Below are 23520 nucleotides of genomic sequence, written 5' to 3' on the forward strand. Positions count from 1 at the left end.
AATTCATACATAATCATATTAAATAAGAAGAGATATTCTTATGTCTCAACACTAGGCTTCTCATTCAGACATACAAAACACCTACACTGAACGTCTGCACCATGAGCTTAGATTTCCAGAAAACAGTACCTACCTAAACTGTGGCATATATAAACATTTAACCTGAAAAAACAAACAATACTCTAATAGCCTATACTAAAAAAATGAAATAATAAAATCAAAGAATTTAAATGTAAAGTCACTGTAATCACCTTGCATCTAACTTCTATACTGCATGTTTTCAAAATACCAAGTGTTGACATTATGGACAAAATTGTTTTAAAAAAGGTTAATCAGTGAAAATACAGGCTCAAGATTAATTTCCTTACGAATTCATACCTGGGATATGAGTCTTTTTGAGCTCCTCCCTCATAGATTACCATCACTGCTGAAGTCCAGAGCTCTAACTTGACTAAAATCATTATTCGGTCTTACTATTTCTAAGCAGTGTATGGAAGAATAAGTTAACTTTTTTCATATAAAAGGAAAAATAGACTCCAACTTTCATTTACATCATCAGTGAAAATATAAACAATAAAAGGTACTCAGAAAGTTGCACAAAGCCATATTTAAATTTACACCCCTGCCCACTTTTCATATTAAAATTAAACACTCCTGGATATTTTAATATACTCTTAAAAGCACATGTTGACAAAAAACTGTAAAATTTTGCAAGTATCAATATGCACAACAATTATCATACAGATATTTCAAATTATTTTAAAATTGACATATATTCACTATGTTGAAAGATTACAAAATAGCTTGTTACTGTTACTGTTATTTCACTTGTTAAATATTCACACAAGTAGTAATTTTGTTTCAATCTGCTTTTATGGAATGAATAGCACTAAAGTTCTCAGCATATTTTCAATCATGACATAACTATATAAAACATGTAAACTTTAACATATTAATAGATCTGCTCACAAGAGAAGTATGTAAAATAATATATTTTAAAGCATTAGTATTAAGCAATAATCACAAGACCAAAATCCTGCTACATCTTGATTCCCACCTGATCATGATCCCTAAAAGGGAAATCCCTACAGCACAGGGAAGTCTTACTTGTCAGCCCCAATTATGCTGAAGCAAGATGGGTGCAAACCACTTGGTTTTCCAAGACAGCAATGTCCAGGGCATGTGACAAAATCTGGCACCTAAGGGAATCCATCCAAGACTTACAGCATGGGGACACACAAACAAATGTCCAGAATTCTATAAATCATGTAGTTGAACTTGTGGACTCTTATTCTAACGTCTAACAATTCACGTGGCTTCACAATTGTTTTGAACTAGTTTTAAAGTTCCTTCTTTTTTTTCCATTCAGTCCCACATTATAAACGTCCAATGCTGGCAACGCAAGAACTAAATATACAATTTATAACATCAAAAGGGTATAATGGAAGTTCAGAAATGGCTATTATTTGAGTTAGTTAATTAAAAAGTTGTGTTCAAAGTTAACACAGGTTTACAATATTTTTAAATAACTCCTTCAAATAGTCATTCTATAAATTAAATACTCCTCTCAAAGTGGTCATTTGCATACAGTGCTTAAAGGTGGTCAACTTGCTATCTTAACTCACCTTTTGAAGCTCAGGAATATCACAAAGCATTACTATTCTGCAACAGTCCAATCATTTCCTCTATTTTTCCCCATAAAACCCTTCAAGAACATTATCCACAAACAACCCCCAAGTGAGAACAGAGATTTAGAAGTTGAGCATCAGAAGAAAAATACATAAATACTATTTTTATTTAGAAAGATAAGCATTGAAAAAAAATAGCAAAAGGCTCTCTGTTTTTCAGCAGCTTCCCAGAGTTGACAAAGACCATTCTCATATTTAACAATATATTTAGCAACCTGGCATGTGCAAATACTATTTTATTCACTTAATAATCCTGAAAACTTTAATAGCCTTGCTAGACAAAAGGCTTTGCCATGTGAAAAATTTCCTCTAATTCAATTTCTCCACAACCTCTACCTGCATAAACATTTTTAACCTGCAGCACCAGGAAACAAATGAAAGCTAATTAAGGCGGTTTATCCACTTAGATGTGAAAAAGGGAGAGGCTATTTTGCATTTACTGCAGAAAGCAAATGGGCCAGGTTAGCACCAAGCAGCTGACAGACAGCACTTGCTACCCTTCTGTAATTTATGCAAAGCCTCGATAACAGAATATGAAGCGTCAAGTTTTAAAACACTAGGGCTGGTGTTCCAACTCTTGCCTCAATTTATGATGTTCCATCAAGAACCTCCTTAGCCACACAAAAACCTAAAAAAATATGTTGAAGTTGCATGCCAAAAGAGGAAATAAAAATCTGTAAGCCAAAATCATTATTAACATTTTTTCTCTCCTTTTTATTTTCCTTTTCCAGAAGAACTGCAAGTCAGAAAAAATTACGATTGTTTGTATAACTCCCTGCACAAAATTATTACTATGATTTTGCATTTATGCTATACTAGACATACAAAGTCATCTGCTAAACAAAATTAGTTTACTGACAGAAAGCTAACACCCACTTACCTTTAACTGAGCTCAGAGTACTTTTCTTACCAAAGCCTGTAACTCTCCAAGTGCAGATTTTAATTCATACAACTAGCATAAAAACCCCTCAAACAACCAAACACCAAAATTCAGTATATTCTCCACACGCTGCTTTAATATCTCTTGCTTATTTAACTGTCTAACGTCAGAATAAAATCCAGATCAAATACACGTGGCAGAAAGCATTTTTGTTCCCTGAAGTCACAGATGTTTATGCTGCATCCTGCATGAGCAGATTTAAGAAACCAACAAGCAAATCTTGCCTTTATTAGCCTCATCTTGAGACATACATCCTAAATGACCATGAGAAAGACAATACCTAATTTATTTCATGCCACTGGGACATCATTGTGATAGCTGCTTATGTGATGGAAACCAAACAGGGAATTCAGTAACATATCTCTCCAAAATGACTGATCTGTACACAGCAGCTTTTCCCAGCTCCCAAATTACATTTACAATACAGGTGGGTTTTACCTCTCCCATCTGACAATGAAATGAAAATCTTTCACATGCTTCAATATATTCTTCTTCTATGCTGCCATCTAAATGCAACCTATACCAATAACAGTCATGAAAATTCGATTTCTTCTATAGTCAGTCAATTGAGGCTAACTAATAATGAAAAATTTTCAAAGGGGGCAGGGGAAAATACTGGTAAAAATCTTTGCAATAAAAATTTTAACAGATATGCAAACAATCTCTGTACCCTTTATTCCCTTCAATTCTAAGTTATTCTATACATTATGAGCATTGTGATTTCTCTCTGCCATATAACACTCTTTTACTTCAAATTAAATACTGCTGAAGGTGGTCACAGAAATCTGGGGTTCAAAGCTTCCAAAAGTTTTAGGCCATTTCAGATGTATGGGTATTAAGAGTTTTTACCCCTATAAATTTACTTTGATTAGTATCACAAGAAAGCAAGCTTTGCTATGAAGGTTAATGCAGTATTTTGTTTGAAGACTAGCAATTAAAATATCAAACATTTACCAACAAATGACAAAATAAAACAGCCCACAGATTTCTAAAAGCACTGGACAAACTGGAAGACTACAATTTTAGTCACAGATATTTATTTCTGGCATTCCAAAAACTAAATATAAATTAAGTGTAAGGTATATGACGGTATCTAATAAAACCCACACATCCAATTTAATATAAAATCAGTAAAGCTTCATTCCTTGCCAGGTATAAAACCCAGCAAGTTTTGATTACACAATATATTTTCCATACATTGGAAAAAACATACATTCCAAAAAAACATCGTTTGCTACTAATTTTCTCCTGTTTTAAATTCTCATACCAGAAACTTCAGGAGAAAGCAGCAGCCTTGCTCTCTAAAACAATTATTCTACGATAATAGAAGTCAAAATGCCACAGCTTTCAACCCATACTTTAAAAATACTTTAAAAAAATTTAGTGACTGTATTTTTAGTCACGAACAATCAAGCTAAAAATCTAGTTTTCAAGTTTCTCAACTAATTTCAAATTATTTGGGCAGACTCACAAGCAAATTGGGATACTGTTCAGTTTTCTTTGCTTATTTGTACATCATACTCAGCCTAATGGTTTTTGCTTTTAAATGCCTTTTATAAAACAAATGAACAAACAAACCAAAAATCCTGCCATGCTGATATAACTGAATATTCAACTAAATGTTATTACTGTCCTTACTAGCCAAGTTCTGCTTGTAATCACAACCATTAAGAGAATACATGAAAACCAAACTCCTCTATTCCAAACGTCCAGAGAGAACCACAGGTGAGGGTTCAATTGTTAACTCAACAGGAACAACCCCAGGCAAGACTGAACACTTCTGAGAAGACTGTTTTCCGGAAGGAAGTATCCTACAGAGATATCTACTTACACTAGGTCTTTGCATCCACCCCTCACCCCTTCTCCCCTGACAAATTCTTCATTCCCACTTAATTGTTTTTGAGCAGATGCCTACACATTTAATAAAACCAACAAGGAAGCTGCATGATATCAAATCAGAGCTGTTGGTGCACCTTTCATATCTGCACCCACATTAAACTAATTCACTGTTTACTGATCACCTCAGTGCCTCTAGCCTTCTAGTGGTTCAAGCAATCCACCTTAATTTCACCAGAAATATTTCCAGTTTATCAATTCAGTTTTTAAGAATTTTGTATAAACTTCATTATATGGAATTCTTATAGCAGATGTTTCCCTTCTCTTTTTGGCTATTTATTTCCATTACTGAAGTATCTACAATAGAATTCAATGTTATATGACAATTTTTTAATTCACATTGAGAGGTAATATTATCCCAAAACAGTGATGAAACTCTTATTTCAAATTCAAATCTTCTTCTAATTAAGAAGAAATCTTCTTGTAAATTAAGATAAATAAAATTCTCAAACAAAAACAAACAACCCAAGCTTACTTATTTCCTACATCTCAGACACTGCAAGTTTCTTGCCCTTGCTAACAATTCCTAAGTAATATTCCAGATCTACTAGCATTTATTTTTATAATGTTTAGGGGTTTGCTTATTTATTTTCTTTGCCTTACACTTCATATATCTTGTTTTAAAACCCATTAAATTTTTATGTTGTTAGCTTTTTTATATCCTAATACCCAAATATTTGGAAGAAAATGTGACCAAGGCTCTCAAGGCTCTAATTAATTCATAAACCTTGAGTAGCAGTATCAGCCCATCACAACATTTCACTTGCTTAACACTAGCACATTTTTATTACTTTTAAAAGATTATATAGTACCTTGAATTGGATGATCTAGACGAAGTTTTTTCAAACAGGCACGTTAAATTGCTTTAAAAATGGCTAAAGTAAGTGAAATTTTATTTATTTTTAAAAGAAGTTAAAATTTCAGCCTGCAACTACTTGTGTTTAAACTTGGGTATCATGTTCATATAGGAAACCAACATAAACTTCAGCAAAGCAGGCATTACAAAAACCAATTTGATACAATTTTAATAGTAATTTTTTTGAGTACATTATTCATGTTTTAAAAGGACAGCTTAGTTTCAGCTTTTGATACCTGATACAAACTGCAGGACACAATTATAAACTGCCCTTTCTATACCAGTAACTTCATGACAGCAGACAGAATTCACATACATGGAAAGTATTTCTGGAACAACTGCCATAAAACAGTTTCACAAGAAAAAGTTTCAAATTTGCAAAACTACATTAAATACTTAAATTTCTCAAGGAATAGAAGACATAAAATTCTAATTTCCAATTAGTCTTTAATATATTCAGTATTACATTAGAAATACATAATCATAACTTCCCACTTCCACAGAAGGCCCATCTTAAAAACTAAAAGAAATTTGGAACAGCCCTTGTGATTTGATTGTCATATTAAAGAAATGACTGAAGATTTAGTTTGAAAACAGACAAATCAGTGGGAATAAATTATATGACAGTGTAGCTTCTGAATACATGATGTTAGCTAACTTAGAAACAAATGTTCCTGTAGAATTTTCAAGCACTTATAAAATAGTGCCTTTCTTTGAACAAGTAAAAAGAACCTATCTGAGAAACCAGTGGATCACAAAATAAGTTATTTATTAAAATTATATTTCACAAGAGAATTATCATTGTCATGACTATATTAAGGATTAACATAAAAATATGTATTTACAAAATGCAGTCATGCTAGAATACTTTATCATCAAAGCTATTACAAAATGCTTCAGTTAATGTTTGCTAGAAAGACAAATGTTATAGTGTTAACAGTAGAGATTATTACACTTAAGCTTTGTAAGTTTTGTGCACAAAATGCACAAATTGAAGCACATACAGAAACCAACTACACAGCCACAGATACACGTTTTATTCTACATATATTTACACACTTGCATAATGCTTGCCATCCTGTCACAAAAATGGAAAAATTATTGAAAGGCTTTCAACTACTGAAACAGCATTGCATGGCTAACTTTAGTTCAATCTTTAGAGTGTCCATTTGGGAGGTTCCCCTCAATGCCATAAATTCTTGCTATATTGAGGTTGATGATTTCATAGACATTTTCGAAAGCCAATCAAATTAGTCTTTCAGTCACTGGTTCTGTAAATCCAAGATAACACAAGTCTTTTTTCCCTGAACCCCTTCATTCTGTGACGTACCATCAACATCATCTGCAGCTTCGCTCTCTTCTTCTTCTAGTATTTCAAAAGGAGTCAATACATCATAGAGAAATGAGAGAAAGCCATAAAACCAATCAGAGCTTTCCTCTGCTAAAATATTAAGGACTTCCTCAAGGGAATCAATATTTTCATTACTGCCATCTTTGGTCAGGCCTATACAAGAATAGAGGAAAGAGAGAGAGAGGGAAGGGGAAAAAAGAGACAGCAGTTAGGTGGAAAGAGGAAACTGTAAAAGGAGGATCTGTGAAAGACATCTCTTGTCATAGACAGAAGTCTTTACAGGAATGCTAACTAGGAAATAGAAGGATGTTAAGAAAGTTGAATCTTTCCAATACAGACTATAATTTGGGCAATAAACATGCAAAATATTATGCCTGAATCTGACTAAAAAAAAAAAGGAGAAAAAAAAAGCAGTAGCTTTGCTTTCCTTTCTTCCTAGTCCTAAAACTAAACCCATTTATATTTAGGTTTTCTACCCCAGTTTAGACAGTTTTTTATAAGTAATCTTTTACTACTTGAAAATCACTCAATTTGTTTTCTTCATTTTTTAAACCATTATGTTCAATTTTGAGAGCTTGCAACTGATGGCTGAGAATAACATTTAAAAGCAAAGAGTATAAAAACAAACTCATCACAGACACACTGTTAAGGATAACATTCTTATCCATGCAGAATTTTGATTTTGCTTAGAAGTGAGGATTCTAATTGCTGAATTTGCAGTTTGTTTGCTTTGCATTTTTTTAACATGTTTCTCAACCATTTGTTTCTATGACAGATTTCTAGAGGATGCACTTGATCCTCAGAAATTATTTCCACACCTGAGGATATACAGAACACCAGATAAAAATGAGTAGGTAGCCAATACAGGGTATAAGTTTTGTTATATAGAAAATCTAAAGCAAGGTAAAGAGCTGAGGTAGAGAAGGCCAGAACAGCAAAGAGTGAGCTCATCACTGCTAAAGACCCTAATAGTAGAAGTTATTATTTTATGTTACAAGAACTACTGATCTAAATGGCATTTAAAAAGTGCAAATAAGCCATGGCTAATGCTTTTCCCCCCCTCCTGCTTTGGGGGAGGTCTTGCCTACATTTGTTTGAGTTTTTAAAATTAAAATCACTGTTTTACAATTATCACTAAATAACATTTCAAATTTTCCATTCTAGGAAAAGCACAACAAAATGACCAGGCAGCAACAAACAATTATTGGTACGCTTTAAAGCTGCAGAGGGAGGAATTTCTCCCACTTCTAACCAGAACAAATTTTCATTTGTTTTGAAAAGACGAGCAGAAAAGTGAGCTAAAGGTGAAGACAGATTATTGAAACATAAAATTAAGTGAATGTGTTGCACATGCAGATTACAAAGCAATATTAGATGCAGGTTAATGAAACATTCAAGATAGAGAAGTTCATGGCAGAGACATTTAACACATTTCAACACGTTTTTCTTACAGCACATAGTGAAATTATCAATGATAATTCTGAAGAAACTTCCAAGTCCATGATATTCCACATCCTTGCACCTGGATGTCCAGAACCTCTACTTGAGTGACCAGTCATTCTCTTTAACTTTTCACTGGATAGCCCAAAGGTTTAAAAATGACAGATTGAATCCAGGAGGCAATCAAGGTATTATAAATATCCCTCTCCAACTTCTTCCATGGCTTAGTTCTATAAAATTAAATTTTATAAACAACTTTATGCACAGTACTCAATTTTTCTAATTTGTTTTCAAAATTTGGATAATACAAGATATAAAGACATAAACTGAAGTAAGGATATTTATTGAAGAACAAAATCTCAATATAAGAATGGAAACTTGAATCTAAAAATCCTAAAAGTAAAATCAAAGTTATAAATGCAGAATTAATACTTCTGTCATTATAGTCTGTCAGAATCTCATGTAAAAACAAAATGGGGAAAAAAACAAAAAAAAAATCCAACAAAAGAAAAAGAACAACACACTACTCCCAAAAGGCCTCAAGAAGTCATTTTTGTACACACGTACAGAATCATACAGATGCCCCTATTATTACACAAAGTCAAGGATAAAACTTTTAGGCCATTACATTTATAAAACAGAGTACAGCAGCATATTTTTTTTGAAAATACTAGGACTCCAAAGGGAACCACAAAACTGGAAAATATGTCTTAGAGTCTTTGTTTAAAAGAAAACAAACAAAAACCACAATCAAAAACCCGTAAATCTTTTCTCTACAATTCTTTGCAAAGATTATCCAAGATGAAGATAATGGCCTTTGAATTTAACAAAATAAACCCAAGAACAAAACCAAAAAAAACCCTCATGCAACACTTCAGCCTGAGTTAAAGAAAAAAACCACAGGATTTCATATGTTTATCTTGCTTTCTAACAAAGAGTACAGAAGAACTGCCAACTCATTAATACTCTGTTCCTCATTCACCCCCATAATCAAGAAGAACTGCTTTTCAAAAGAAAAACTGATAAGCTCACAAAAGCATTGTAACAAGTATCTGAAAATGGTGACCAAAGCAGAGCAACCATACCCTACTAAAGCAGGGACTCAAAAGATACAGCTACTTTATCTCAAGAGAAGTTTTAACATGACAGTATAAATCCAAGTGAATGAAGGAGTCAAAATATTTGTCCATTCAAATAGTTACCACAAGCAGTAGGGCACAGGACTTCCCTACATGCATTTAACAAGACAAAGCTTTTCTTCTCCTGTAAACATCTCTTCTTATGAAAACGAGCACAAGCCAACCTTTAATATTTGAAAGTGCTACAGTAGAACACGAGAAAAATAGGAAAGAGCATGAAACTTATCCTAAACAGCTAAACTGTGCAAAAGCATTATTTTCACACCTATTATCTCACTACAGATTTTTTGAATGTGCAATCTCAGCATGACTGCCTGCAAACTTATTTTTCTTCTGTAGGTGAACCAGAGGAAAAGAAGATTTCTTACTTGAATTTTACTGCTTATTACCATTTGACTGCTGACACTCGAGGATGGAGTTTTGCCGTTTTCTGCATAGCTGGACTACTCTGAACTAAATGCACAACAACAATAAAGGGATTGTTTTCTGTAGCTGCAGTTCCAAAACTGTGCTAACTTCTGCAACCATTTAAGGACAATTTCTCAGAATATTGTTGCTTGTTAAAAGGGACAGAAGTACAAGAAACACCTTGGGTCCAAAGTAACTATTACAACAGACATTAGTACCCTTATACATGCCACTTTTTTGGTAATACCACTAAAGCCACTGCTTCACTGTACTGATGTAAAGCAAGGTGAGATGTGTAGCACTCCCCCTAAGAATAACCCCCTTCTGAGAGCTATCAGAGTGAAGTGGACAAAAACTGGGAAGCAAACCAACTTGGGGTTGGTTGACTGGAGGGGGTGCAGGTGGTTTGGGTTTTATTTGGTTTTTTTTTACTTCTCTTACACAGGGAGTAGGGGAAGAGGGGAACAACAAACTTCTCGCATATCCTTTTGAAAATCACACAAATCCCTCAAGGGAACCTAATCATGAAACCCACTTTGATTCCAACAAATAAAAAAGAACAGATCCTATCATACCTTACACAAACAAGAAATAAAATAATAAATTTTAATTATTCTATTTAGATATGGCCAAGTAGTACAGAAAATTATTAAAACCATTATTTGAAATACAAAATAAACTCATGCTGGTAGAAGCATTTCTCAAAATGTTAATTAAATTAATTTAAACTTAAAAGATATTTACTATTAATATGAAATTCAATCTTGAAATTTGTAGGGAAAACTAAAAGTTATGGAAGTGGACAACATTAAACCACTGTACATATCACAACTTCAATACACAATACAAGTGCTGAAATAGCTAAAGAACAGAGGAGGAAAAAAGCATATGAATTCCTATCATTAAACAGCAAACTGCAGTAACTCCTTTTGTACCAGAGAAACCACTTGCTGTTATGGCATTCTGACCCAGAAAAAAATCCCAGAAAGTAATAAGCCTTCCTAACAAAATCGTCACAAATAAAAGGAGCTTTGCACTCAATATTCAGAAAGTAGGCTTACTATTCAGTTTCCTTTACTACAATGACTTAACTCTGGAAGACAAATTCCTCAAGAGGGAATCCAGCCTTCTAGTTTCTGCATCAATGAAGTAATTTCAGTCTGCATTGTGGTGCTCATTTTTTATTTCATATTTTATTTTAAATGTAAACAAGCACTGTAACTTACAGGGAAGTTCAGTTAATAATATAACATGCCTGCTATTGGAAGAAATATCTTCTTATATTCATAATTTTTTCAGTGTCACAAAACTTAAAAATTCATCATTTCTTTTATAGTGCAAAAATTATTCTCAAATTTAAATGAAAATAAATTGTATTTCTAAACAACTTTTCTAAAATAATACAAATAAATTTTGATATGTGACCTTTTAAGGTCACACTTGAAGTACAAGGTTTGAATGCATGATAAGACAAGCTTAGAATAGAAACACTTTCATGTACTGGCAGAACTCCCAGCTATATCAGGCTGCATAAAACAGAGATGGAACAAAGCAGCAGAATGTTTCTGCCTGTATATGATTGTCAAGAAAAGGATATCCAGTTGCTATACACTACATAATAGAAAAAGAAAAATTAGGATTATAATTATCCCAAGTATTATCTTAGTCACCAATTATAATTAACACCCAATCTGTAGCTCTGCAGCCATTTAGAGTGCTGGAGATTCTTTGGAGTGACTCTCACATTCACACCACTGCAAACTGATTCAGTTATTACATGGGTTTTCTATAAACCATGAAGGGATTAGACAAATGAACACACATCTTCCCAAAGACTTGCTTATTTTTCCAGATAAAAGTAGGAAAAATAAAATTATGACAAGCTGATTTTTATGGAGTGTGAATTTGAAATAGCAAATCATAACATCCTAATGTACTACTAGTTTGATACATTCAATTTTGTCCTCTCCCCAAGTGTTAGTTACTTTGCTGGGGGGTTCGTTGCTTTGTTCATTTGTTTAATTCTACAGGTTTGTGTGCTCAGTAGAGGTTTAAATTTGAACAAACCAACTAAAGAAAATCTAAAGAAAAATAAACTTAACTAAAATTTCTACCATCAGATATGCAAGAAGTATCTATCCAAGGCTTGACTGAAGCTGAAGAAGGCAGTGCTTTGAAAGATGCAAGTAAACAACAATACCATAAAATGTCTAGAGATTGAAATATTGAAATTTCCCTTTGAAGATACAGTCAGCAGAAAGACATCTCACAAATTACAAGGAACAGAAGCCTAAACCGTGTTTCAATGCCAGAGAAGAAAAATTCATGCCATGTACTGTTTCTGAAGGGCAAGAAAAATGAACAGACTTGTGGGAAATTCAGAATAGAGGAAAGACAATACAAAAATACACTACACAAATAGTCATCTAAGTACAAAGGCACATTTAAAGTAATTTGAAAATGGACCTGGCCTAACATGTTAACATAAACAATGTTTTCATGCTAGAAGCATCTTAGGTCCTGCATCTGATAAATTTATTGATAATCACAACCACATTTCAACATACAATAGAGTAGTATCAACCACCAAATTTCAAAAACATTCTGTAAGATTAAATGTTTTCTACTAACATTGCTACATTAGAAGAAAAAAACACACCCAATCCTACAACTTGCATTAAGGAAAAAACCCATCACAATGAAATCAATTTAAGTTTTCAAACCAGGAAAAAAAACAAACCAGAAATATTGTTTTGACTTAAAAATAAAAAAGTGAAACATGAACATGCCAACTAAATTATATACATTGCTCCCCCTTTACTTGTACTTGCCTAGCAATACTTTAGCATCTTCCACATCAAAATCTCCATCTCCATCAGCATCATATATCCCAAGCTTTCCTAGAAGTGCAAAGAGAGGAAGAAAAGACAATTAGGGATTTGGCCATTTGTGTCCAGCACAGTTTTCAATGTGTGATAGTTGACTGTCAATGCTAGGTTGTGACCATCCGTTCTTAACAATCTAGCTGTAATATTCTTAACCATATTTTAAATTTTCTGGGAAATACTAGAAATATTTCAAATTTCTTTCTGTATTTCCTGCACTTGAGACCAAACACAAATTTGTCTTTTTCCTGTGTTGATTTTGCAGTCAGTAGATTTAAAGCAAGTCTGTAACATGTACTTGACACGGACATGCTTTGTTCAGAATAAAATTTAAGTTCACAAGAAACATTTAACATGTTTGAGGGAAAATAACAAAACAAAAATTTGTAAAATAATGGCCATTTGTTTTCTGAATACATGCTTCCTGCAATTCTAAATTCTTGGGAAAGAGATAGCTATATAGGTATATAATTTTTAGAGCCAAGTTAATACAAAGTAAGCAGCCTACTTCCCAGACAAAGGAAAACCATTCACAAATTCTACCAACAATTGTACAACCTTCCATGCAGACAAAAAAAGTTGTCCATCCTTTCATGTAAGACTAATAAATCAGTTTTCTCACTTTTTGTTTTTGAAACTGCAGCTCTATTAGCCCTAAGTATATGCAAAAGGAGAACTCAGTTTCTATTAAAAGAGAATTTTCAGCATAGAAGCACGGTATCCAGGATTTGAAGTATCCTGGGACCACCAAACTAGTAGAAAGTTATGTAATTATAGGCTTGATAAAATTCAGACACAACTTTTAACAGGATCGAACTCTGCAGAGCTTGAAGAACTTTGTGTCCTTATAGTCAGTTTACTACACTTGTTATTCTCTAAATGAAGGTAGAACTTTCTTGCTATCAAAATAAAAGAAATTCAGTTCTGAATATGATAGTTAGAAAATTAGAAATCAGTTTTGTGGAAGAAAAAATTTAGACTTGGGTCTAGAATAGAAAAATATGTTCATCACCATTGTATGGAAGCAACCCATTAGAAAGGAGCCATATCTATTTATGGATAAACATAGCAGACTGGTGCAAAAATATAACTCTCTAGAAATAAGAATGATATCATCTTCAAAACCATGAAGAATGAGACAGATGAGAAATGGTTGAGCTTCATGTCATTGCAGAAGAAGAGTAACTCTTAAAAAAAAATTAAAACCATAATAAAGTAAACCAAAACTTCAGCCAAGGCACTGTAAAGCAAGCTTACTTCTCTAATATCCTACCTTGTAGGACCTCTGACAAGTTATAACGGAAATCCTTTGCTTTGGCTGCATGCATGGTAAAAATACAAAAAACATTATTTGCATCACTAGACCCAGTTAAGTTTCAATCAGAAGATTTTTTTTTCTGAAAAAAATCAGTCCAAATAAAAAAAAAAAAAGCATGTACCAACAGATGTGTAAATTTTGTAAAGCCACCAGGTGCAAAAGTGCATGTTGAATCCTACAACATCAGAGAAAACAGATGTACCTAGGGACATACATCTTGAAATTTGAGATATTACTTTGTAACCTTAAATATTATATTAATAGTACTGTCTTAAAATTGTCTCATTGAGATAGAACTAACACTGCTATAAGCTTAAAACTGAGGTCATTCAACATCTCACTCATGAGAGGATGACTGATCAGTTGTCCTGACCCTACAGGCATCACAGTCCATCAGAGCAGAGCTAACATTAACTGCTTACTTTCAACCACTGCTGCGAGTTCTGAGAGCCTAAATTCAAACTGCATATTTAGCTGACCTCTCAAATTAACTACAGTACACATGTCACAAAGACATCCTACAGGATATTCATACCCTTTTATGAAAACCCCATTTTAACACCATAATAGTGCTCAGCATTAAAACATACATTTTGAACTACACTGCCTATTCTTATAATGTAGATAATTTGCAAACACTACTGTAGACATCATCTATCTAAAAATATAAAATGGCATTCATTTAATGCATATTAACATTATTAGAAAAATCTTAAGATCTTACCTAGAACTTCTTCATAATCTACAAGTTCAAACCAGACAACTGCTACTGATGTCCAAACTCCCAGCAAAGCAATTACCATAAACCAGGTGAAAAATGAGCTTCCAGAGAGGCCTTCTTTCTTTCCATTCTTGCCTCCTCCATGCTTAGTCTCTGTTAAAATAAAACAAGAAGAAAAAACGGATGTAAGAGTTAGAAAATTATTATTGAAGATAGAATTATAAAACTTGGTGTTTATTATTACACAGAATACAAAACATTTCAATAACAATGGTGAGTTTTGTTGTTGTGAAGTTTTTTGGTTGGTTGGGTTTTTAAAACTTTACCACCTTTATTTGCTCTCCATTTCACTGTGAATTACTGTGAAAAGCTTGATGATTATCTAAGCAAAAGCCTCATAACCAACCAAACATCAAAAGCCCTGATCTAATTTGTCTTAAAAGTTAGCTGGAAATTCTGCCTTGCTCCCCCCCTTTGATGTCTATTTACACAGAGCTTCACATTTTTGAGATGCTTTGCATTTGTTCCCCGGCAGTTCCCGGACTGCCACCAGAGGCCAGTGCGGCCAGCAGAAAAGATTTGCAAGGGAAGCATTTCTCCTAAATCGGCTTCAAAACTAGTCAAAATAGCTCACCGAACCAACGTGACAACTCAAATAGCTTAAGAAAACTCTAAAACCTGAACTATATTAAGGGTAAGACTGCAAATTCAGAACACTTTGCCAACTAAAACCATCCTTCCTGATGCTTAGAATTAAGCAGAGATTCCAGTCCATGCTAAACAACTCTAGAATTTCAGTGCTGTGGAACATACAAGTAAAAGAATGACACAGAGACATAACCAAATCATGGTTTCATTTATAACTGCACAAATGGAAAGTAAATATATATTAAAAATTACACATAGTTGTAAACAAATGACTGCAAAAGACTTTGACCCAGCATATGTGTAGCAAGTTTCAAATGGCCATCGTCACCACAGAAGACATAAATTGCTTAGTCTGTTGTTTTAGGATTGTTTTAGAGAAAGAGGGATATGCATATACATATATAAAAGTAAATAAATATGTACACAAAATGACGCCTGCTTGTGGCCTTCTCCAAAGCTCAGGTCTGCTCTTCTGCCCCCTGACATTACTACTGAAAGAGTGGCACTTGGCTGCAGTTTCAAGTCCATTAGTCTATTCCACTTCGTTCCGTTCTAAAAAGCAATTTTTGCCTGCTAAGCCGCATGCAGGCCCAGTTATTCAAGCAAAGCTATTTCTTACATGATATAAAGAACATTGCAAGAAGCTTTGTCATGAATATTGCGATAAACAAAGGAGTTATCTTTATGCTAATTGAAAGTAATGTTAGATGTATTTATCAACACTGATCACAGAAAAATACTCTTAGAATCTAAATATCCACACAATTGTTTTTTAAAATAAGTTGGTGTATCTGAAAGGTAAGTAATGAGATGGGTGACTGACTTGTTTTTGTAACAGGAACTATATATAAGTACTCTCTGACTCTGCTTGCCAGCAGGTTTACAGCTGTAATAAAATACTCTTTTATTACATTCATTGTGCTTTATACAAAGTTCAGACCAATATAAAAACCACTGACCCACACTAACTCTTATCCAGCTCAGCATTTTACTGAAAAAAAAGAATTATTTTATTAACACTACTCCCTTCCAAGATCAAACACCAACTCTTTAGTTTCTTTTCTATATTAAACATAAATGCCCAATAATATTCAGAGAGAAACTGAGGTAACTTAGCCTCACATCAGGCATATATCATTTGCTACTGCACAGTCCTCTAATTACATATCTGCAGGGTCTAAACACACAGCTCATTGTAACATTTCTCTTGTGGGAAATGTAGGGGTAGTCTGAAGGACAGACAAGCAGCATCTGCATTCAGAAATATGCTCAACTGTAAGAGAATTACTTGCACTACTCTGAACTGGTAATATTAATACTGAGAAATAAACAATTACAGTCTGTAACAGCAGGGCTTCACTACACCTGTGTAGCAGGGCAGTCAATGAAAGCTTTGCATATATTTAAAATGAAATCCTTAGGTTAAAAACAGTTTAAACTATTCCAGATTGCACCTTGGTTCTAGAGCAAACAGGAAAGAGGATCTTAGTGCATTTCACACTATTTGCCTTACTGCTTTCTACCATTTACTGCTATTTGCCTTCCAAGGAAGAAGCTTTACTTATCAGAAGAACAGAGAAATGAAAGAAAATACAACTTATATAAGTAATCAAGCAGAACTATTCATATTTTTTCCAGTATAAGAGATTGTTTCATGCAAATTCCTCAAAAATAGATTCTGCTATAAGAATGTAGTTCACAATAGTCACAAAGCATATTTTTATTCTGGGGCTTTTTACCTTACAGCAAAATTATCTACCAAACTCTTGAATAACAACTCAAGCACGGCAGCTTGATCACGCAACACTTTTATATAAATGGAGGTTATGTAACAAAAAAAAAAAAAATTACCTATGATCTGCACAAATAATGCTACATGCAGGGTCAGAACAAAACACTGCAAGAACTGAAGCTGGCTCAGAGCTCATTCCAAACAGTTAATTCTCAACTCAAGCCCTTTCTCTGCACATGCTGCCAGCCATGCCAGAAGTAGGTCACTTGCCATATCTGGTAAGCCTGTGCTTACAACACCAGATGTCTTTATGCAGACATCAGAAAGTCTTAAAGCATGGTCTACCGCTCAACAGCAAATCTATAAAATCCTGTACCTCACTCAGCCCCCCAGTAAGTCACATCTAGCTAAAAATGCATGAAAACTTTTTACTTTAGCTTACCTTCAAGACATCTTACAATTTTACATTCTCTAAAAATAACTTTGAAGTCAAATATTTGAAGACAAAACAGTATCTCTTATGCTAATTTATGCTCTATTAGGCAAAATATTATTTACAATTAACCACCAGCCATAAATTCATGGAATACCTCTAGTCCAGAGAACACGTAATCAAAGAGAACAGAGGCAGCCTGTAACACAGACTAGACAGCAAACTGGCAAGAAAACATACAACAGTAAGCCAGTTATTTTGCTGATCATAAAATCAGACATAACTGCTATTTGCAAGTACACATTTTCCATTTGCTCACAAAAAAAAAGGTTAGGATGATACCTGTGTCGTCAGCCATAACATTAGTGCTCGATTTCCACCAACAGAGCGAGTGTGTCAGTATATCCAAAAATTAACGCTGAAGGCAGAATAAGAAATATCCTCAGTTATCCTCCTGTTTGCAACAGGAGCAAACAGGTTTCCTAAAGCCAGCTCAGCTGGAACCTGAAACTGGACCCAAGAGAAACCTCTCCTCCAAATCTATTTTTAGAGCAGTTATCCTCAGGAGCCAAACGCTTTTCAGAACTCATATGGCAATCTAGTTCTGACGACAATGAAATTCACTTACTCCTCCTAACAGAGCATCCTGGGTAGTTGATCCTTTCCCCTCCCCTTAATCCTCCAACATCAAAAACAACAGCAAATGAAACCAAGCACATTGTACTGTAGTACTTCTGCTGCAATTTATGCCACAGTGCCTGATCTCTCAGGACATTAAATCCATTCGCATAAGCTGAAACACAAGTCTGGACACAAAGCTTGCCTGCTTGCATTTGTTACGTTGGCCCTCATCCAAGAAACTTTCTCCATGTTGGCATTCCCCTACCAGGCTCCGAGTACCCTGCAGAGACTGCTCATTTGAAACTTGCTAACTATTTTAAGAAAAAAAGAGACAACGACTTTCTATAATGTAGTTTTGAGTCTTCTAAAAGAGTTACTTGAAACCAACCTCATGCATTCTTGCCAAAGAATTTTCATATCAGAAGTGCAACACATTGTATTTACTTCTGGCAGACCCTTTCCAGAAAGGGTTAACACTCTCACTCACTCCTCCCTTAAATTCTGACAAAATGCATCCTGCCTATACAATTTAAAGCCAATGTAAATTAAATCACCAATTCATCCTCTTCTTAAGGACCAGAAAACGAGCAAAAACCTACTAATACACTTTTCAACATTTTTTTCCATCTTCAATTTTATCAAACTATGATTTTCCCATTGCTTATCAAACAAAAGCCAGCTTCTTTTAGGTGGAAGCTAGAAACAAATTAATTTCTCATTCACTACAACCATAAAAAAAGCTTTAGGATCTACCACTCTGCCCTCCTATCCCCATGCTTCTTAAAATAACACAGCTACCAGGCAGACAGAGTGAACAGAAGAATGCTACAACTACTTTGAAAAACAACATGTATCTCCTGTGGTTTTAACATCCAGCAAATGCTTGAATTCCCAAGAGTTCAAGGGAGAAAAACTGAGAAACAGAACTAGAGCTTTTCATAGGGATGAAAAGACTTCTCATGTGGATGAAAAGGAACTACGGGCAGTTCATTCTGTAACTAGTGTATCTTTTAACTTTAAAAGATACACTAGTATCATTTTATTTCACTAGTGTCTCTTTAAATCATCCACTATCCACTTGAATACATTAAATGGATCAGATGCTTTAAGAAAGACATCCTGATTAATACATTTCAGTAATGTAACTGATGCACAAGCAATTAAGAGCAAAACACAGAGAAATTTACACAGATTGAAAGTAACTGAACATGGAGAAATCAAAAAAAATCAAATTAATCTTAAAAGCAATGATATTTATTCTATTGTATATAAACCACCTGAGAATAGGCAATCTAGAGCAAATTCACTTCAGCTGCACCTGCATTTGCAGACACCAGATCTTACCATAAGTGTACTCATAAAGCATTTAACTGATGCTGGGAACCTCTCCATCCACTGATAGGTATTTTGGGGGGATTGCTCTGAACCAGACCTTACCTGCCTGAATGTCCCTAATGATTTCAGCACACCTTTTGGCACCTTTCACTCAGACCTAAGTGAGCGAATTCCATTCAGGGACAACAAGCACAAGGCTTATAAGGAAAGTGAGTTGAGAGAATCAAGAAATTAATTTAAAATGTGCATTCCAAATCTGAACTAACACATATATGTTGACCTCTAGCTGAGTACCCAGAGTTTTATTCTTGTGCCCTTTAAAAATTAATTGATTGCAAGAAAGACAAACATCTTTCTTCCTGAGAGGGGGAGCTACAGCTAAAATGGAGAAACTCTTCAAATTCATCAAAAGGAGAAAGGACCAAGAGAAAGATGGATCAAGGTTAGCTAAAAATACCACACAATATCATTTTTGTTAGTTTTATAAAAGACAAAGGTTAAGTTGAATGCAATTTGACATTGGGACAGCAAAGTCAACAGTGTAGACTTCTGACAATATCTCTACTGTGTTCAGATGCTGTGACTGCTGCTTCTTTTTGAAGTCATTCAAATTGCTTCCCTAACACTCAAAGTTATTGTTCTTTGCCTGATTTAAGTGGTGAAGAATAATAACCACAACCATTATAACCATTCCAAAATTTAAAAACTATCCTCAAGTTAGTTGTGCTACAACTATGCAGCCCATGTATTTTAATTAATTTTACAGAAGCATAATTGACAATTCAGACTAGCGGCATTAGTTACACCTCTACGTCACTACCAAAGTGTAAGCAAAGAAATTTAGAAAGGAAAAATAGTCAATTATGAACACAAAATGTCAAATCATCAAGCTAAGCCTTTTCACAAAGGTGATTAGGAAGTTATATGGAAGAAATTATGATTTATCACTTGAAGATAATAGTGCACAAAAGCAAGCAGTCACTAGAAACTAGAAATACACACTAAAAGAAAAAGCAATAAATAAAACACTACCCTCAAAGAAACAACTAAAAATCACATTTCAGAAGTAAAAACTATCAATCAGCTGGATTAAAGGGAGACTTTAGAACACATGCTTTTAAAAACAAAATGCAGTGTGATAAAAAGCAGATACAGGAGAGAATCAAAAAGCTAAAATAAGGTACAAAAGAACCATCTTATCACCAACAGAACAGAACTAGTAGCAGTGCAAAGACAATAACAACCTCCATTTTATAACCACAGCCCACTACTGCTTGAAATTTTTGCCAAATTATCTTGTCCAATATGATTAATGATAAAGCAACTGCTGCAAGCCCCTTCCACTAATAGATCTACAGATCTAAACTGCAGATCTGCAGATTTTAAACTGATTTTACACAGAGGGGTTTATTGGATTGGTCTGTAACAAGTATTTTGACTGAAGTGTCTCAGGAAATTCAGAGCTTTCTCTGTTGATTTCCCTTATTTTCCCCTTTATATCAAAATACAATGTTTTTTTTCACTCTCACTACAGAGAGACAGGTCATGTGAGTATATAGACACACACCGACTTTTTGTAATATGTATTTTATAATTGACTCAATAAGCACATATTAAACTGTTGCATTCCAAGAAGTCCCTACACCATAATGATTCCAAGTGCTAATCAAAAATCAAAATTATTTTCATCTTTAATTTTTACTTAGTGTTACTCTACATCACAGGTGGAATAATACACTTTCAATGGACAAATCTGTGCTTTTATGAACTATATTTTTTTTTTAAGGGTGACAGGGTAATTATTTTTTCTGTGCTCACTTTACAGATGGAACAGAGATTTTTATTAAAATATGTATTATATATTTATGAAATATTCCAACCTTAAATTTTCACTGATATCCATACTCAGAAATTTTTGTTCGTTGTACAGTTATGGCAGCAGGTTCTTTAGAGTAAGATATAAAGTTTAAGGTAAAGGTTCACTTTCAATAAAAAATCTTTGCAATATAAAATTGATTCTTCCTTTTAGTTTCTAAGACATTTTCTTCAGCACTACAACCTTAAGAGAAATTAGGAGGAGGTGAAATAGCTTTCTAATTACTATTTTCTCATTAAAAACTAGATCTCTGATCTGAAATTTGTATAATCTAGACTATATGGTTATAAAGATACCTCGGCAGGCAGCCAAAAGACTTTAATAATCTATATCAGAAACTTACTGATTAGGAATGGAGAAACTCACGGAACAGAAAAAGAACTAACTTCAAAGGAAATACAAAGAGCAGAACATAAATTTGAAATAAAAATTTACCAGCTGAAATGCAATTTTGGCTCTCCAGCTGACACTTCACAGATTTTTATCTTAGTATTTGAGGAACTTTTCCTTATTTCACATATAATCAATCCAAACATAAACCTTTATGTCCTTAATTTTCAGTCCCTACAAGATTTGTCACAGTAAAATAACCCACTATACAAACAATCTAAAAACATAAATACTGAAAGCAAGAGAAAAGTCATAAATTCAGGATTAGACAACAAACCAGGCTGATTGTGGAGCTGCTGTGAATGGCCAACTGAAGGGGGGAAAAAATGGTTGGCAAAAAAAAAAAAAAGGGATGCATCACAAAATATGTAAAAAGCCTCTAGGATCATAAGCATCCTGTTGAACTTCCCTAGTGAAAGGAAGCTCCTCCCTTAAAGAGATGAAGTGATTCCATTGAAACATCTCCTTGAATTCCTCACTTAGTCAGGATGTGAAAGATCACTCAGTTCTGTCCTCTAGGGAACACTGTTTGAACTTCTTTGTAGGTCTAAAAGACATTTTTAAGTACACTGAAAGGTATAAGATTAAAGCCATTTTAGTCCCTCAAAAATCAGATCTGAGATCCTATTATCTGAAAATATGCTTCAAGTACAAGAGACACATATAGGTTTTTAGCTGTTTTATATTCAGTTTATAAAGAGATGGTCAACAAGTCCATTTCTGAATACAAGCTGCTATATTTCAAAGTACTTTTAGGCCTAGAGATAGCTTTCTGACTCACAGGGAACATCATAATATTTAGAAGAGTTTTTTTAGCTGCAAGCTAAGGCAGTGTGTTACTAAGTCGGAATTATTTATTCTTCAGAAAAAAAAATAATTCCAAAACAAGAATAAGATTACCATCTGGCTGACAGAAGTGTCATACTCAGGCTGGGGTTTTTTACATTTATTTATTATTCTTCAGTAGTTACATTTTTTCTGACAATAAACAAATCCTATTGCTTTCCATTTACATGATTCTTCAAAGACATACTCAACAAAAACAATAAAATTTATACCCAAGAAATCTACTCAGAAAACCCATCACAATAATGACTAGCCTCAGGGTTGTTGGTTGGTTGGTTGGTTGGTTGGGGTTTTTTTAAAACCCTAAGGATTTGTCTCTATGAGAAAAACAGACAGAAATGAAAGGAGAAATTTAGTGAGCAATTCTGTCCTAGGAGGTTGCAGAGTTCCAAGAGACTTGTCAAAAGCACTTGATCTAAATACAGCAGAGCAGTGGGCTCTACTTGCAGTGCTGGCTCCGCCCTTCTCAGTGAGATTTGGAGACCAGCTGTTTGCCCCATAAGAGCTGCTGCTCTTAACAACTTTCTTCTCAAGCCTTGTTTATCTAAGCATAACTGATCAAGTCAGAGAAGGAGAAAAGAAGACAGTAATGCATACTCATAAGATAAAATCCTGAATCTGCACTTGCTTCTTTTCTAAATGCGATAGAAAGATGATCACTTCCAAAACCTAGTCAAACTTTATCCAAGCCGTGTTTTGGCTTTTTATTTTACTTTTTGATTATTTGGACGACTATTTTTTAGGTAGTTCCTCAAGACGGACTTATTACAAGGAAATAATACACACACACGTGCACACAGCTTAAATGACTAAAACCAACATTGTTTACAACTTGACTTTTAAAATAAATACTATCAACTGCAATATATTTAAATCAATATTTAGTGCATCTATCACTATCTGAATACTCTGGACTACTTTTTCTTTTAAACCTTTTCTCCACAAACTTAAAGACAGTACAATAACAAGCTTAGACAATTAGCACTGGAAGAAAAAA

General features: G+C 34.0%; 1 protein-coding gene across 6 annotated transcripts in view; it reads right to left on the reverse strand.

Moving 5' to 3' along the window:
• ASPH (aspartate beta-hydroxylase) overlaps positions 1-23520 on the reverse strand; it is a 111687-nt gene that overhangs the window by 80564 nt on the left and 7603 nt on the right. For 3 of the 6 annotated variants that reach the window (XM_059479870.1, XM_059479781.1, XM_059480123.1), the window contains exons 2-4: positions 14646-14795; positions 13877-13921; positions 12550-12618 (exon numbers count right to left, since the gene is read on the reverse strand). In XM_059479870.1, coding sequence (XP_059335853.1) covers positions 12550-12618; positions 13877-13921; positions 14646-14795 — 264 coding nt within the window. Of the gene's footprint in view, positions 1-12549; positions 12619-13876; positions 13922-14645; positions 14796-17797; positions 18053-23520 lie in introns of those variants that run through there. The other 3 variants (XM_059480037.1, XM_059480214.1, XM_059479957.1) reach the window with 3 other exon arrangements.

The sequence above is a fragment of the Ammospiza nelsoni genome, chromosome 1 (genome assembly GCF_027579445.1).
Source record: "Ammospiza nelsoni isolate bAmmNel1 chromosome 1, bAmmNel1.pri, whole genome shotgun sequence".
Taxonomy (NCBI): Eukaryota; Metazoa; Chordata; class Aves; order Passeriformes; family Passerellidae; genus Ammospiza; species Ammospiza nelsoni.